Source organism: Porcisia hertigi, chromosome 20, assembly GCF_017918235.1.
Source record: "Porcisia hertigi strain C119 chromosome 20, whole genome shotgun sequence".
NCBI classification, from domain to species: domain Eukaryota; phylum Euglenozoa; class Kinetoplastea; order Trypanosomatida; family Trypanosomatidae; genus Porcisia; species Porcisia hertigi.
In genome coordinates this window covers 247,082-264,567 of record NC_090579.1, presented here as the reverse complement: position 1 = coordinate 264,567, position 17,486 = coordinate 247,082, and the positions used below count along the sequence as shown (strand labels likewise).

At 56.5% G+C, this 17,486-nt stretch overlaps 4 protein-coding genes across 4 annotated transcripts; all 4 read right to left on the bottom strand.

The window, feature by feature from the left end:
• Positions 1-6,869: 6,869 nt before the first annotated feature.
• Positions 6,870-7,517, bottom strand: JKF63_05940 (uncharacterized protein; the record flags this gene model as incomplete). The annotated part of the gene is made up of 1 exon (XM_067901893.1): positions 6,870-7,517. One exon carries the CDS (start codon positions 7,515-7,517, stop codon positions 6,870-6,872), a length of 648 nt encoding a protein of 215 aa, XP_067757599.1.
• Positions 7,518-8,471: 954 nt separating this feature from the next.
• On the bottom strand, positions 8,472-9,212 carry JKF63_05939 (uncharacterized protein; the record flags this gene model as incomplete). Its single annotated transcript, XM_067901892.1, has 1 exon — positions 8,472-9,212. One exon carries the CDS (start codon positions 9,210-9,212, stop codon positions 8,472-8,474), a length of 741 nt encoding a protein of 246 aa, XP_067757598.1.
• A 2,008-nt stretch (positions 9,213-11,220) lies between these two features.
• On the bottom strand, positions 11,221-13,017 carry JKF63_05938 (uncharacterized protein; the record flags this gene model as incomplete). Its single annotated transcript, XM_067901891.1, has 1 exon — positions 11,221-13,017. One exon carries the CDS (start codon positions 13,015-13,017, stop codon positions 11,221-11,223), a length of 1,797 nt encoding a protein of 598 aa, XP_067757597.1.
• Positions 13,018-14,656: 1,639 nt separating this feature from the next.
• JKF63_05937 (uncharacterized protein) lies at positions 14,657-16,876 on the bottom strand (the record flags this gene model as incomplete). The annotated part of the gene is made up of 1 exon (XM_067901890.1): positions 14,657-16,876. The coding sequence occupies one exon, from the start codon at positions 16,874-16,876 to the stop codon at positions 14,657-14,659; it is 2,220 nt and encodes a 739-aa protein (XP_067757596.1).
• Positions 16,877-17,486: the final 610 nt, after the last annotated feature.

Sequence of the window (17,486 nt, the reverse complement as noted above, 5' to 3'; positions counted from 1 at the left end):
GGCCTTGTGTAAATGTGCGTCTGTCCTACCAATAGGGGTCAGCGGCGACTGCTAGTCAGTGAGGAAGCAAAAGAGGTGTGAGGTCATCAAAAGGGGTTGTCAGACGAGTTGTTCGTCGTATACCTAGTTCATCACGCAGTCGCATTACGCAGGGCAAGCATTCCACAGTCCCACATGTCACCCCATCAGCCCTGGTATTAGGTTCGAAGGCAAGACTGATGTCACACACCGCAGTGCGAATGCGGTGTCCTTGGAGAGATGCCACGTTCATCATTTGGGGGAGGAAGGGAGGAGGGGCAGAGAGGCGGGGAGGGGGGCGCGGACGTGCTCAGACACGCGTCCAGACGCACACGTGCTCAGACACGCGCCCAGACGCACACGCACGGGTCAGTAGATTTGATGAATGGATTGGGTTACTCAAAGTGTGTCATGTCACCACGCCAGCGCCGTGCGCTGGCGCTCGACAAGAGATTCCCTGCTTTGGTGTCTCATCACACACGTGCGTGGAGGCGCGCATGCACACAGCCTCGGTCATAACAGCATCTCCCTCTCCCGGGCCCCGGCCCCGCCCATCCATCACGCAGCGCTTCATTGCATAGTTGACAGTTTTATCGACTCGTCGCCGCAGAGGGCTCGGACTCATTACATCAGAAGCTCGTTTGTGTAGTAATCCTGCAGCGACACACGTGACCGGAGTGGAGTGGAGTGGGTGGGTAGGGAGAGGCGGGGGACACGGGGCACTCACAACAAGCGAGGCTGGCAGCAGCGCTGCTATGCGCTCACCCAAACAGACGCAGAGAGACAGACAGACAGACACACACGGGCACGGTCATTAGGATGTTTTTATACAGCCTCGTGCACACCGCGCCTCGTCAGAGGGCAGCGGTGGCACTCTGCGGAGGACAAGTTCATCCAAGTGTTGAATCATGTGCCACTGATAAGGGAGGGAGGGAGGGGGGCGGGCAGGGCGGGTGCGAGAGAGCGGCGCACCCTGTCAGCGGCGACTGCTAGTCAGTGAGGAAGCAAAAGAGGTGTGAGGTCATCAAAAGGGGTTGTCAGACGAGTTGTTCGTCGTATACCTAGTTCATCACGCAGTCGCATTACGCAGGGCAAGCATTCCACAGTCCCACATGTCACCCCATCAGCCCTGGTATTAGGTTCGAAGGCAAGACTGATGTCACACACCGCAGTGCGAATGCGGTGTCCTTGGAGAGATGCCACGTTCATCATTTGGGGGAGGAAGGGAGGAGGGGCAGAGAGGCGGGAGGGGGCGCGGACGTGCTCAGACACGCGTCCAGACGCACACGTGCTCAGACACGCGCCCAGACGCACACGCACGGGTCAGTAGATTTGATGAATGGATTGGGTTACTCAAAGTGTGTCATGTCACCACGCCAGCGCCGTGCGCTGGCGCTCGACAAGAGATTCCCTGCTTTGGTGTCTCATCACACACGTGCGTGGAGGCGCGCATGCACACAGCCTCGGTCATAACAGCATCTCCCTCTCCCGGGCCCCGGCCCCGCCCATCCATCACGCAGCGCTTCATTGCATAGTTGACAGTTTTATCGACTCGTCGCCGCAGAGGGCTCGGACTCATTACATCAGAAGCTCGTTTGTGTAGTAATCCTGCAGCGACACACGTGACCGGAGTGGAGTGGAGTGGGTGGGTAGGGAGAGGCGGGGGACACGGGGCACTCACAACAAGCGAGGCTGGCAGCAGCGCTGCTATGCGCTCACCCAAACAGACGCAGAGAGACAGACAGACAGACACACACGGGCACGGTCATTAGGATGTTTTTATACAGCCTCGTGCACACCGCGCCTCGTCAGAGGGCAGCGGTGGCACTCTGCGGAGGACAAGTTCATCCAAGTGTTGAATCATGTGCCACTGATAAGGGAGGGAGGGAGGGAGGGCGGGCAGGGCGGGTGCGAGAGAGCGGCGCACCCTGTCAGCGGCGACTGCTAGTCAGTGAGGAAGCAAAAGAGGTGTGAGGTCATCAAAAGGGGTTGTCAGACGAGTTGTTCGTCGTATACCTAGTTCATCACGCAGTCGCATTACGCAGGGCAAGCATTCCACAGTCCCACATGTCACCCCATCAGCCCTGGTATTAGGTTCGAAGGCAAGACTGATGTCACGCACCGCAGTGCGAATGCGGTGTCCTTGGAGAGATGCCACGTTCATCATTTGGGGGAGGGAGGGAGGAAGGGCAGAGAGGGGGGGGGGGGGCGCGGACGTGCTCAGACACGCGCCCAGACGCACACGCACGGGTCAGTAGATTTGATGAATGGATTGGGTTACTCAAAGTGTGTCATGTCACCACGCCAGCGCCGTGCGCTGGCGCTCGACAAGAGATTCCCTGCTTTGGTGTCTCATCACACACGTGCGTGGAGGCGCGCATGCACACAGCCTCGGTCATAACAGCATCTCCCCTCTCCCGGGCCCCGGCCCCGCCCATCCATCACGCAGCGCTTCATTGCATAGTTGACAGTTTTATCGACTCGTCGCCGCAGAGGGCTCGGACTCATTACATCAGAAGCTCGTTTGTGTAGTAATCCTGCAGCGACACACGTGACCGGAGTGGAGTGGAGTGGGTGGGTGGGGAGAGGCGGGGGACACGGGGCACTCACAACAAGCGAGGCTGGCAGCAGCGCTGCTATGCGCTCACCCAAACAGACGCAGAGAGACAGACAGACAGACAGACACACACGGGCACGGTCATTAGGATGTTTTTATACAGCCTCGTGCACACCGCGCCTCGTCAGAGGGCAGCGGTGGCACTCTGCGGAGGACAAGTTCATCCAAGTGTTGAATCATGTGCCACTGATAAGGGAGGGAGGGAGGGAGGGGGGCGGGCAGGGCGGGTGCGAGAGAGCGGCGCACCCTGTCAGCGGCGACTGCTAGTCAGTGAGGAAGCAAAAGAGGTGTGAGGTCATCAAAAGGGGTTGTCAGACGAGTTGTTCGTCGTATACCTAGTTCATCACGCAGTCGCATTACGCAGGGCAAGCATTCCACAGTCCCACATGTCACCCCATCAGCCCTGGTATTAGGTTCGAAGGCAAGACTGATGTCACGCACCGCAGTGCGAATGCGGTGTCCTTGGAGAGATGCCACGTTCATCATTTGGGGGAGGGAGGGAGGGAGGAAGGGCAGAGAGGGGGGGGGAGGGGGGGGCGCGGACGTGCTCAGACACGCGCCCAGACGCACACGCACGGGTCAGTAGATTTGATGAATGGATTGGGTTACTCAAAGTGTGTCATGTCACCACGCCAGCGCCGTGCGCTGGCGCTCGACAAGAGATTCCCTGCTTTGGTGTCTCATCACACACGTGCGTGGAGGCGCGCATGCACACAGCCTCGGTCATAACAGCATCTCCCCTCTCCCGGGCCCCGGCCCCGCCCATCCATCACGCAGCGCTTCATTGCATAGTTGACAGTTTTATCGACTCGTCGCCGCAGAGGGCTCGGACTCATTACATCAGAAGCTCGTTTGTGTAGTAATCCTGCAGCGACACACGTGACCGGAGTGGAGTGGAGTGGAGTGGGTGGGTGGGTAGGGAGAGGCGGGGGACACGGGGCACTCACAACAAGCGAGGCTGGCAGCAGCGCTGCTATGCGCTCACCCAAACAGACGCAGAGAGACAGACAGACAGACAGACACACACGGGCACGGTCATTAGGATGTTTTTATACAGCCTCGTGCACACCGCGCCTCGTCAGAGGGCAGCGGTGGCACTCTGCGGAGGACAAGTTCATCCAAGTGTTGAATCATGTGCCACTGATAAGGGAGGGAGGGAGGGGGGCGGGCAGGGCGGGTGCGAGAGAGCGGCGCACCCTGTCAGCGGCGACTGCTAGTCAGTGAGGAAGCAAAAGAGGTGAGGTCATCAAAAGGGGTTGTCAGACGAGTTGTTCGTCGTATACCTAGTTCATCACGCAGTCGCATTACGCAGGGCAAGCATTCCACAGTCCCACATGTCACCCCATCAGCCCTGGTATTAGGTTCGAAGGCAAGACTGATGTCACGCACCGCAGTGCGAATGCGGTGTCCTTGGAGAGATGCCACGTTCATCATTTGGGGGAGGAAGGGAGGAGGGGCAGAGAGGCGGAGGGGCGCGGACGTGCTCAGACACGCGCCAGACGCACACGTGCTCAGACACGCGCCCAGACGCACACGCACGGGTCAGTAGATTTGATGAATGGATTGGGTTACTCAAAGTGTGTCATGTCACCACGCCAGCGCCGTGCGCTGGCGCTCGACAAGAGATTCCCTGCTTTGGTGTCTCATCACACACGTGCGTGGAGGCGCGCATGCACACAGCCTCGGTCATAACAGCATCTCCCTCTCCCGGGCCCCGGCCCGCCCATCCATCACGCAGCGCTTCATTGCATAGTTGACAGTTTTATCGACTCGTCGCCGCAGAGGGCTCGGACTCATTACATCAGAAGCTCGTTTGTGTAGTAATCCTGCAGCGACACACGTGACCGGAGTGGAGTGGAGTGGGTGGGTAGGGAGAGGCGGGGGACACGGGGCACTCACAACAAGCGAGGCTGGCAGCAGCGCTGCTATGCGCTCACCCAAACAGACGCAGAGAGACAGACAGACAGACACACACGGGCACGGTCATTAGGATGTTTTTATACAGCCTCGTGCACACCGCGCCTCGTCAGAGGGCAGCGGTGGCACTCTGCGGAGGACAAGTTCATCCAAGTGTTGAATCATGTGCCACTGATAAGGGGGAGGGAGGGAGAGGGGCGGGCAGGGCGGGTGCGAGAGAGCGGCGCACCCTGAGGGGGAGGGGGGGGAAGGGGGGGGGGGGATAGGGGGAGTCAAATGGACGAACAAGAGAGGCTAACAGACCAACGCAGACGAGGAGAGCCCCTTCGGAAAGGGAAAAAGAGAGCAAACGAAAAAGCGTGCAGTAGTAAGGGACGGGGGCGAAGTAGTGAAGACCAGCAGAAGCGGGAGGGGGTGGGGATTGCAGAGGTGGGCGGGCGTGAGAGACGAGCCAAAGTGTGTGAGTGTGTGAAGAGCAGAGCTGAGACCGACGAAGGGCTCCCCCAAAAAAGAAAAACAACAACAGCGGACAGTCCCCTTCTACGAGCACAAATATACTGAAAAGAAAGAAGACAGAAAAAAAAAAGAACACCGTAAAACCTGTAAAACAACGACGCGCGAAGGCCACCGTGCGCTACCAAGCGAGGGAAAAGAGGGGGGGGGAGGCGGTCAACGGAGTGATGGATACACGGGCCAGAAGAAAAAAACAGGTCGGCGTGCCAAATTCTCTCGCACACACTGAATCGATCTGTTGTCCCCCTTCGTCACCCGTGACCTGTTGTCCGTTTTAGTTTTTTTCCTTGTCGAAAGAGTGCCCACAGGTGTACGTGTGTACGTGTGTGTACGTGTGTGTGTTTCAAAGACGTGCGTACGTATTCGCGTCTCTGCTGGCGTGTGTGTGTGTGTGTGTGTGTGTGTTGGGGGGGGGGGGGACCGAGAGATTATTTTCACTAAATACACACGTGCCCTCTGTGCCCTTTATCACACACACACACACACACGTACACACACTTGACGATCTGTGTGCTATAGGTTTTTTTTTGTTTGGTGTGTTAACTTGTACGTCTTAGATGTTACAGACAGTTGAGGGGGAAAACACACAGAGGGCGGGGAAAAGAGGGGAAGGGAAGGGAGGGCCGTCTCCTATATGCCTTTTTCCCTCTCACTTTCCCAATCTTCTCTCTATCCCCCTTTTTTTGCTTTCGTCTGTGACTTTTTGGACCTTTACACTCCTGGAGGTTGAGGACACGCAAGGACGAGACTGGTCCGCAACAAGGTCAAAAATGCACACGCAAGCGCACACTAGTACAACACTCACACGCCCGAGAAAGATGAGTCTGCCAATAGGGAAAATGAGGGAGGGTCGAGGGGGGGGAGGGGAGGGGGTAGAGGGAGGGAGGGAGGGAGGGAGAGCTACCAGATGGGGGCGAAGGGAGAGGGAGGGGGAGGGGGGAGGGAGGGAGGGAGGGGGGAGGGGGCAGGTGGCAGGCGAAGACGGAGAAGAAAACGCTCACACGCACACCAAGAGGGAAAAATAAAAAATGGAGAGAAGCGAGAGAGAAAAAGAGAGAGGGGGGAGAAAACGGCATAAAAAAAACTAATATGGGTTTGTTGTTTTGATGTGTGAGTGTGTATATAAATATATATATATATATATATATTTATATATGCACGTGATGTATTTGTGTGGGTGTATGATGTCACACGCACCCAGAGCGGGAGAAAGCAGGTTGAAGCAGCGTAAGGGAAACGCAAGAAAGCAGTTTAAGAGGAGATGAGGAAGAGGGTGGGTGGTTAGTGGGTCGGGGGGGGGGGGGGCATCGACACGACTTGTTGAACGAGCATCGTGGCGGGTAATGTCACACAAGAAGGGAGGGGGGGGCCGATGAAACGTGGCACCAGACTATCGTGGCTGGAAACAGAGTTTTCCCACGAAGAGAGAGATGACGCCTGAGAGAGGAATGAGGGACAGGGGTGGGGGAGTGGGGACACTAATGTGTGACGCTTACACACACAAAAAAAAGATCCTGGAGTTTGACTTGAAGATAGGACCCCGTCCCTCCCTTCTCAATCTCTCTTTTTTTTTCGTTACCTCTGTGTCTTCAAAGACATCGCCAAAGCGAGAGCACAAAAGGAAAACATCACCAAAGGAGGTGGAAGCGGTGCAATAAATATATCGGGGCCATCACGCCCACACACACACACACACATGCATTGGTAAGTGCGTGTGTGGACTTGCATTCTCCACTGCTGTTTCCCGCACTGCCAATCCTCAGAAAAACAAAAAACCCGTGCCCGTGGTCTATGGAGCTACAAACTACGACCAAAAGGTGTCATCCTTTGTTATCTTCTTCTGTACACGTGTTCGCCACTTCTCCACAAAAGACGCTGGCATGACAACGTAGTCTCCAGCCTCGCTAGAGCTGAGGTCACCCGCACCACAGCCACCGCCCAGGGTGAGGGTGCGCGCGTAGCTCGCAACAAAGCTATACAAATCCTCAAGAAGTCGCTCAGCAATAACGATCTTTGTGGCCGCCTCCGACTGATGCAGAGGCTGCTCATGTGTGAAACCGAGGTTTTGCAGCTCCTCCTCCCGCTCCAGTGCCAGCCCAAGGACGATTCGAGTCGACGCGGCGGGGTTAAGAAAGACGGCAGGTACTTTTATAATGGAGCTTGCCCGCTCTTGGGTGAGGGCACCGACATACTGGAAGCTCATGGTGTCCTCGCGGGCCAGGAAGAGACCGACGCCGTAGCCGGGCGGAAGCGGCTCTGACATCGTGAGAAATACAACGAGGCTTTCCGGTGCCACACCGAGGTTTATTGTCCACCGCCCGGCGTCAACCGGTGAGACGTTGGTCTGCACGGGGTATCCTGGAACGATCACCCCAAAAGGAGACGGTGGTGTACTGCTAGACGGTTTTGAGTAGGGCACCTCTAGACCTGGTGTCACTGGCTGCCATTGCATTCTGTTGGCACCGAAACACAAGAGGGGGGGAAGGCAGGGCAGAGTGACTGTGTTGCAGATGGCAACTCTGGAAAGGGGAGGAGCGGGAAGAGACCGAGAGAAAGGGGAGTGCTGGAGGAAGAATGCGATGCACAGCGAGAGACGCAAGGCACATCTACACACACACACACACATACACACATACACACGAACACCCCTAGCACACACAGAGGAGCGTGTGTTTGCAGGCATAACCAACGTGTCACAGTCATGAGGGAAGCACCTGGAAGGCTTTCTTACAGACACAGAGTCTTCTGTAGATCGAGTGGGAAAAGGGAGCCGCTCATACCTGCCATGTTGTCCGACGCCGCTTATAAAGTGTCCAGCCATGCATACCTCTCCTCCTCCCTCCCCCTCTCCCTCCGTTGCTCTGCTCCATGACGAGTGAGAAGCGTCAGCGTGCGATTATCGGTAGACCACTGCACACACTGTACAGAGTGAATCCAAAGCAGCAACTTTATCCCTCTGACAATCTCAAAACGTGTCTGGTGGTGGATACAGAGCAATGTGGCGACAAAGGGGGAGAAGGAAAGGGGGGGGGGGGTGCTGCTGGTGGTGGTGGTGGTGGTGTATGTGAGTGTGTGGGGGAAGGGGGAGGGGGGGGGTGGCGGGTGAAACTGAGCTTACCCGTCCTTGACAGAATGCGCCTGTCACAGGGAAAGCATCGCTTCGCCCCGTGGGTCCAAGTATTTATGTATGTTTTTACCCGAAACGAGAGAGGCGGGGGGGGGGGGCGTGCTCATTCACCAACACTACCCACCCGTTTTTTTTTGTGTCGGCAGATGCATGTGGCATGGCGTCGTTCCTTTTGTTTCTTCTTCTTTGTCATGCATTTTCTTTTTTGTTGTTGCCGTGGTTATTCTTTATCGCGACCACCGTAACGAGAGAGCCTTTTACACACACACACACACACGACTACAGAGGTTCGTTGGTGTGTGAAGATGCCTTCTGCACTTCAGCATCAGCCGCCCCCTCCCAATGCCATACGCAGTTGACCGCACCGGACCCCATGACGTAGGGCTTGGCGTCCACATAGGCTGGGTCAAAGGCACGAATGTGACCCATGTTGCTCACCAACGCATTCTGCAGTGCGGTAATGCGGTCATCAAGGCTCTGCGTCTCGCGTGCCTGACGCTCCTCCTCCTTTCGCAGGGCCTGCTTCTTCTCCTGGGCTTCGCGTGATCGCTTCGCTACCTCGTCCTGTCGCACCATTTGCTGCACCTCATGCGTTCGGCTTTGGTGAACGTAGTAGTAGTAGAGGTTGTTGGTTTGGTTCTTCTCAGCGTACACCCACTTTTGCAGCTTGGCGACTTTCAATACCAGGCGAAGATGCCGCGCAGAGTCGAGGGGGACGTCGTCGTGTTGTTTGCACATCTCCCACAAATCAAGAAGACGAATAGGCTGGTGAAAGAAGAGCAACTTGATAACGTAGTTGCGCGGTAGCTCACCCAAATCCCGCGGTATTGCCTTGATGTTGTTCTGCTCCAACGGCTTCTTGAAGAGCTCGCGGATGTTGCTGTTAAATTTCTTAAAGCCTGCCTGGCGAATCATCGTCACCTCACTGCGGTAGGGAACCGTGAGACGGTACTCCCTCCCAGGCCTGAGCCCTGGAGGGCCCTTTGGCCTGTTACAGCGAACGAGTGTGCGACGCAGCATCTTGATGTAGGATCGGATCCACTAGAGCACCACTCTGCACATCTAAATGTTTGGTGTGTGTGTGTGTGTGTCGGTGACTGACTGCCTGTAAGAATTCTAAAACTTGTAAAGCAGGGGGGGGGGCCTTTGTGGGTGCAACCGATTTTGGCGTAGAGGTAAGGGGTTGAGGTCTCTTGGGCTGCACCTTCTTTTTTTTTCCTCCTCCTCTCTCCTCCTCCTCCTCCTCCTCTCCCTTTGATAGCACAATACTGAGCCCCCCCCCCCTTGAATATGCCGTCCAGACACTTCAGAAATAAATACACACGTACACAGAAATGTATACGCGTCGAGAGGCTCGGGCCGCAACGTGTGGGTGCAGTTTTTTTTTCCTACCCAGTGTGATGCGGTTGAGCGAGAGAGGGGGGGAGAGGGGGAGGGGGGTGGAGGTTTGAGGGGCTTAGGATAGCACCTCGAGTGCGGCCGACGCTCACTCTCGCCCACGAACGTGTTGGGGCATCCACGCGCGCATTACCCAGAAAGGGAAGACGGAGGAGATATAAAAGGGAAAAGAAGGCACACACGCCCCCCAAATAGTGAAAAAGAAGAGACGCACATATAAATGGAGGGGTGGGGGGTAGAAGGAAGAGGAGGAGGAGGATAGAGGAAAGAGTGGGTGGTGGTGGTGGTGCTGAAGGCGCGAGTCTGACGGGGATTGCTCGAGAGGCGTCTGCCCTTCTCTTCACTGCTGCGGGACCACTGATACCGTTAGTCATGGATGTTCAAGAAAAAAACGGGCAGGGTAGCAGGCGAATGGCTTTTGGAGAGGATCCCCTGGACAAACCGAACCATCAAGAAAATACACGCCTCGGATGGTAGAGGGCGATTTGCCGCGAGTTTTCTGGTGTGTGGAGAACTCCCCCATCGATGTCTGCCCGTCATATATATTTCATGGGCCTTCACCCAGCATGGCTTGTACACTATCAGCTTGTACATTACATTGCACAAGCCCTCGCGGAATCAAATACAGGGCAAGACTAAGCGAGGGTTTTTTGGGGGGCGGAGGGGGGGGGGGGGACTCTGCCCCGTTTTCGCGTTCCCCCCCCTTCCTTCTTCCCCCTCAGTCTTTTTTTTTTTCAGGGCTCCGCAGCTTCGATGTGCTGTCCATATCCCAGGGGCAACGGAGACGAGGCGAAGGGGGGGGGGGCGAGGGGGGACCGAACGAGAATCACAACAACAACACAAGCCACAACAAACAAAAAGTGACAAAACGATTGAACAACGTAATAGACGTGGAGAGCGAACCAGGACGGGTCTAATCAAGCCAACGCACAGAGGTGCGACAGGGGGAGGGGGGGGAGGGGAGGGGCCACGCCTTTACACTGAAAGACACACACACACACACACAAATTCACAGAAAAACGCACGATCCACAGTGGCGATTTCATCAACACCGATTCAAGGAAGGGAAGGGGCACAGACACACGTTGTGCACAGGGAAGGGGTGGGGAACGGAGGGAGGGGGGGAGGGGGGGGGGCAGAATAAATCCACAAAACATACACACATGCATCAGAGCAACATCACCCCTTTTCTTGTTTTTTTTTTCTTCGCAGCGTCTATTCCATAAATCCACGGGCGCAAATAATTGTGCCCCCAAGGAAGAGCCAGGCAAATCCGAAAGCACATTTTTTCTTTTCGCACCCCCCACCCACCCACCCCCACCCACCCCTTCGGAGGGAGAGGGGAGGAGGGATAAGATGACTCATGGGAGATACAAGACAGGGGGGGGGGGTGTTCTCCGTTCTTTTCTGATGGATGCAGAAACGCCACAGGTGGGAGGCACGCAAGTCAAGACCAACTTCAGGTGCAGTCGGGGCACGTTCTATCTGCCACCTCTTCTCCACACAAACGGGAGCGAAAACACTCACCAGGAGATGCAGCATCGGTCTCTATGACCCGCCCCCATCCCATCCCCCTGGTGAGCCTTCTCACTTCTGGCTGCCTTTCCGCTCTTGTTTTTTTTTCCTCAAACTACTTTGGCGTAGATGACTTTGGCGGTGGTGCTGCCACCGTGGCGTCACGCACGTCCGCCTCGGGGTCTTCGCTAAGGCTCCTCAACACTGGCTTTGTTAGTGGTGGGGAGATCTTGTCACCGCGGCTGAGCGCCACGATCGCCTTGGCAACGTTCAGGCGCACATTTGGCACTGGATCCTGCTGCAGCACCAGAAGCTGTGGCCACACCACCGACTCGCATGTGGACAAGTCAAAAGCAGCAACGTTGGCAAGGGCTGCGTAGAGGTGGCATAGTGCGACTCGATGGAGGTAGTTGGTGTCTGTCACGAGATTCTGCACCTGTGGCAGGAGCGTCGAGGCGGCCCAGGTGCTGCCGTGCTCCGTGACCAGCTTGCAGCACGACTGCACCGCAGCGTTTCGAATTGCGGCCACGCGGTCTGTCAGGCGGCCTATACACACCTGCAAAATCTGCTCCGCGCTCCGCCCCAAAGAGGTGATGATGTATGGCACCTGTGCCACCACCACCTCTCGCACACGCCACTTTATATCCGTAGCCAAGTTGATGACAACAGGAATCAAGCTCGGTGCCAGCTCCTTTGCCTCCGGGGTGTTGCCCATGGTGCTAAAACCCGAAACGAGCGCCAGCCGCACATCGGCCTCCGCGTCTCGCAGCAGTGCGGTGCACGCTGGGACTATTGTAGTCCCCCAGAGGTCCTTGGCCACATGCGCCACAGACTTGAGAACCGCGCTCGCAAGGCTCATGCGGACATGGCTCACATCGTCGGAGACGAGTCGAGTGCCGGTGACTAAGAGATCCTTCTTGCCGGTGGCGTCACGACAAGCGGTGAGCACGTTTGCCATGTTGTACACCGCTGCCGCACGAATCTCCGGCTCCGAGTCCTGGCAGAGGGAGCGAAATACGGGCACGGCGTACTTCACAACGTCTGGTGGCGAAAGGGCCGCAGCGAGGGAGCCTAGGGAGTCTGCCGTCATGTATCGTACGCGCCATGAGCTGTCCGACGAAAGCGAGCGGACCGCTAAGAGGATAGCCGAATGCTGCGTCTCAGGGAGGACCTGGAGAAGGGAGGCACACGTGACCACTGCCTGCAGGCGCACACCGTCGCTCTCGTCCTTCGCAAAAGCGTTTAGGATGGGCACCAGCTCCAAGCATCCCTTTGGGCCAAGCACACGAGCGAAGTTTTTGCCCATGGCAACGCACGCAGCGCGGCGCACGAGGATCTCGTCGTCCTCGCACAGCTTTTGGAAAAGCTTCATCAAATCAGAGCGCACGCTGGCGTCTGCGTTGGGGTATATAGTCGAGACGAGCGAGCAGGCAGTGCTGCGGCACTGCGGCATCGCCTCACCTAACCGTCGCACCATTTCGATAAAATCACGCTGGGCCTTGGCATTCAACTCTTTGCGTTTGGTGGCCGCGGCGGACGCACCACTCATACTTGCAGGGTCACTAGGGTTGAAGAGCTGATCGCCAATGAGCTGGAGCGATGTGACAGCCTCATCGCGCACGGTGACCTCGTCCAGACTACCCAGGATCTCCAGTGGAGTCAGGAGACTGCTGGTGAACTCTACGCCTCCCACTTCTGGAAGCATGGTTCCCAGTGCGTTCGCGAACACGCGCAGCACCTCGTCGTTGTCGTCGAGGTAGTCCGTAAGATACAAGAGGAGCTCGTCCCGAGTACGCTTAGGCCCCAGTGTGGTGGCGATGAGGTGAATGCCGCGCATGCTGCTCAGACGCGCCTCGGGGTCCTCCGATCGGAGGTTATCGATCATGGTTTTCACCGAGTTGAACTGCTCCATGGTGACGAGGTGTGGTGAGCTGTACTGTGTAGTGTGACCACGGAGGGAAGGAAGAACGTTAAAAGTGACTGACCTGTCAGGGAAGACGCACTACTCAAAGCAACCACACACGGGGAAAAACAGGGAAAGAAGTTTCGTGGTTTCAAAACGCCCGTGTTTGTTGAGCGCGCGCCTACCTGTTTGGTGCAAAAATCTGAGATTATCGCGTACCCACAACACACAAAGCTGCACGTGCAAATGCATACACACGCGCACACAGTCGCGCCCGCTGCGGTGCTGGAGATATGCCTATATATATATATATATGTGTGTGTGTGTGTGTGTGTGTATTTATTTATACATACGCATGTACAGCGAGAGAGAGAGAGAGAAGGGGCAAAAATAAAGGGGGAAAGGAAAGATCTATGAAGTACCCATGCATGTGCACCATGCATCCATGTTGTTCCTTCAGAGCCCCCCGCCGCCCCCCCCAAAAAAAAATGCGAACATAAACCGTAGAGAGAGAAAAAAGGGGGAGGAGGGAACACCACAGAAAAGCGGGAGTTTTTGGAAAACGCGAACTGGTGAGGACCGAAATAGACTAAAGGCCACAAAGCGGACAGCAACCATACTCGCGCGTGACCCACCGCTGCGAGCACGTGGTTGTAGTTGCCCCCGATGAACAGGGGGGAGGGGGGGAAGACCAGGGCTCGGCGGCGCGTCTATGCAACCCCCGTACTTGAGTCTTGCGTGGCGGGTGCGCATCCCCCCCCCCGCCCTTCGTCACATTAAACCCTCTCCTTTCTTCATGACGCTTTGCAACACGCACGCCTTCAGGCACACCACTCGCTCAAATGTTCATCTCTCTTAGACCTCGCTCTAACGCCGCGAGCAGCTCCGCACATGATCGCTACCTTCTCCTCCCTCCCCACCCTTACACACCTCGTCATGATCTACGTATTGCCTGTGCACTTTATTCAAAGTTGTTTTCGTGTGTGTACGTGCGTGCGCGTATATGTGCATGTTTTTTTTGGGGGGGGGGCGGGGATTGATCGGGAAGACGGCGGGGAGAGCCTTGCGTAGCGCTTATTCGCTGGAGGGGGGGGGGAGGAGGGAGGCGCGCACACACACACACACACGTATGATGCATCTGTCCCCGTTATTTAGAATATGTTCGCTCCTTTTTTGTTTTTTAATATAAGAATAGGAAACGGAAGACTTTGTGACTGTACCCATATATATGCGAAGATACAAATATCTATATATATATATAGATATACATGAATGTGTGTGTGTGTGTGTGTTTGCTCTGTGACAGGTCGAAGACTAGTGCATATAACCTCCTCCTCCTCTCTTCCCCCCCCCCACCTGTAGCACACACACACACACACACGCACACTTTCTCACACTCACTCGCCGAAGGTTATCTGTAGAGGCGGTGACGCCCTTCGCCCTATTAGGTTTTGTTAACACAAACGATCCACCGCACTTAGACGAGACGAGACACGCACGAGAAAAAAAAAGTTTGTGCTGGTAAAAATACGAGAGCACACACACACACACACACACACACATCACACATAGTGTGCCGGAACGCCACATCCACGTGAAGGCCAAACGGGGCAAAAGAGAGAGAGAGAGACCACCACCATTTTTTTCATCATATTGCCGCTGCGTCGGGGACACCGGAACTGGCCACGGCTTGAATTTTTGCCTCCACGTACGTACGCGCGCGGCTCTTGACCGCCTCAACATCAGCCGGCGACCCGTGCATCTTCTCGAAGGAGAGGAAGCGCGTGAGGACTTGTTGCATTACCTTCGCCGAGAAATTTGTTGCGACGGTGCGTTGGTAGATTTGCCTGACGTGCAGCGTGGACGCCGTCGGGTCCTTGCGGTTCAGCAGCCCTGTCTCCTGGTCAATGTAGGTTGACCAGACGTCAGACCGCTTTGGCACCTTGCGCAGCAGGCCCTCGAAGAGCGCCCGACCATTTTCAGGACTGCCGTGCTTGTACTCGTGAATGGCAATGTGCACAACAGCCAATGTGGTGTCATCGCGCTTAAGCACGTCGCTCATGTCTTTCAAGACCCGCTTCAGCTGATCGCGCTTGCCTTGGTCAACGAGAACGATGCCAAGACGCTCCCACGTCCGCCGCTCGGTGCGGAATTTTCCCGTCATCGCACGGCACAGCGCCAGCAGCTGATTATGTTTGCGCGACGCAGCGTAGATGTCTGCAAGTCGCTCAAACAGCGTTAGCTGGTTCAGTTGCTGCTGCTGTGCGCGCCGGAAGACGGCCGAGAGCGATTCCTCTGTGCCGTACAGGTTTTCAATGTTGAGGTATGCCACCCACACGTTCAACAGCTCGTCCTGCTCTCGCACACCGATGGTGCCTAGTGCCTTCTCGGCCACTTGACGCGCTGCCTCATATTGTTGCAGGCCAACGTGGTAGGCCATGTATTGCGTCCACATGTAGCTGCTGTTCGGGTTTGCGAGCAACAGGCGCTGGAACTCCTCCGGGCTCGATGGCACCGCCATGCTCATGTCCCGCTCGTAAGCGTCGATGGCCTCCTCCAGCTTCCGGCGGCGCGTCCGCTGGTGACGGTCCTCAGCCGGGTCGGGACCCCGCTGACCATCGGCTACGTCCTCGTCGTCTTCGCTCTCCTCCGCGCGGTGCACCTTTGCCGTGTATTCGTTCCTCCATGGGAAAAATCCCACCAGCCCGCGAGCCGCTCGTGGGGATGCGGAGGTGGCCGAGGCCGAAACACAAGACACCGCCGATGGCGATGCCTCGCCTGTTCCCCCGGCGAGGCAACGCACCGCTGGGAGGCGGTGGAACTCGCGAAGTCGATTCGAGAGAATCAAAAACGGCGCCACGTCACGCAGAGCGGCGATTTCAGGGCAGAACTCAATCACGAGATCCACTGTGTGACCAACGACCGGCGCCACGGCGGTCGCCTTGCCATCCCAGTCGTACACGTAGTAGCCCAACAGCGTCACACCGTCGCTGCTGCTATCGCGCATATCTACCGTAACGCTCGGCACAGGAATCTGGACAACAGCGCAACCGTCATCTGTCGCCGAGAGAAGGACAGTGCAGGAGACGATGTCGCCAGGGCGCAGCATGGCCAGCGCGGCCGCGCTTACGGCCGTGTCGAGCGGTGTACCCTTCACCACCTCCCCTTTCGCTGTCACGTTCAGGACGTCGGCATTGACATCGTAGTTGAGAATACGAACCTCTAGGGTGTTTCCACCAACCGCAGTGGTGTTTCTTTCAGTAGGTGCATCTGCTGAGCCGTCCTCTTGGACAGCGTCGGTACGATGTTCATCGTCGTCGTCGCTGCTGCCACTGCCATCGGCGCGGCTTTTCTGACGCTGCTGGGCACATGACGCAGCTCCGCTAAACGACTTGGAGGGTTCCGATGAGACGCCCTTGCTGAGATCCTCCAGTGCCGCTACAGCGGTCATGCGGGGCTGAATGGTCAGCACAGAGCCTTTGGCAGAGCTGCGCACCAGGCGAGCCGCCGTCGTAGTGCCAAGTCCCACCAGCATGTGCTTACGCAGGAGTACCTGCACAAGGCGGCGCACCGGCGCAGGGTAAGTCAAAATGGGGCTATAACCTTCCTTCAAGTCGACCGTCACAAGACGATATCCCTGCGCATCACGTGAACGCGTCGGTATCGCAATCACCTGCTCGCGAGCTGAAAGGCTCTTGAGAAGACGCTTGGCCAGGAGGTCATCGCCAAGGGTCGCTGTGGTGAGCCGGCCGAAGCCGCTGGTCTCGGATAGCTGCACAAGGACACCATCGGCAGTGCTGTGGTGCACGCGGTACTCCTGAAAAATCCGGGGAGCGGGAGTGGCGACAGTGGAAGAGGCGTGTGACATGGTGTCTCACAAAAGGCGACTTTTTTTTTTTTGGGGGGGGGGGGGATAACGAAAGGGAAGCGATGGAGATCGTAAAGAATAGAGGAAGAGGGAGGGAGGGGGGGGGGGGGGACGAAAGCCGAGTTAAAATCAGGTGAGATGAGATCGTTGCACGCGCGACTGCAGTCATCTCTGCCGAGGAAACGAGCGACAACCTGCCATAAGGGGGGGGAGGGGGAAGAGCTCAGGGGACGTAGAGACTGTAGGTGTGCTTAGTATGCCTGCCAAGATAGTAATGTGCGTGCTCATCGTGCACCCACAGCGCAACGGCATTCATGAAGCGCGTCCAATTTGTGCGCGCACACACCCACACGCAGACATTTTCCCTCTTCCCTCTGTCCATCGACCTCCCCTCCCCGCTTCCCCCCCCCCCCGCCGTATGACCCTATACTTGCCACGTGTGATTTTTCTTTTTCACTTCACTTTTATAGGCGTGAGGGTTGTATCCATGCTCCCCCCCTCCCCTTCGGTATACACATACATACAATGTATGTATCTACGTGTAGGTGAGTGTATATATACAAATATATATATATATATCTGTATGTATTATGGTCCGTGAATGGGAGAG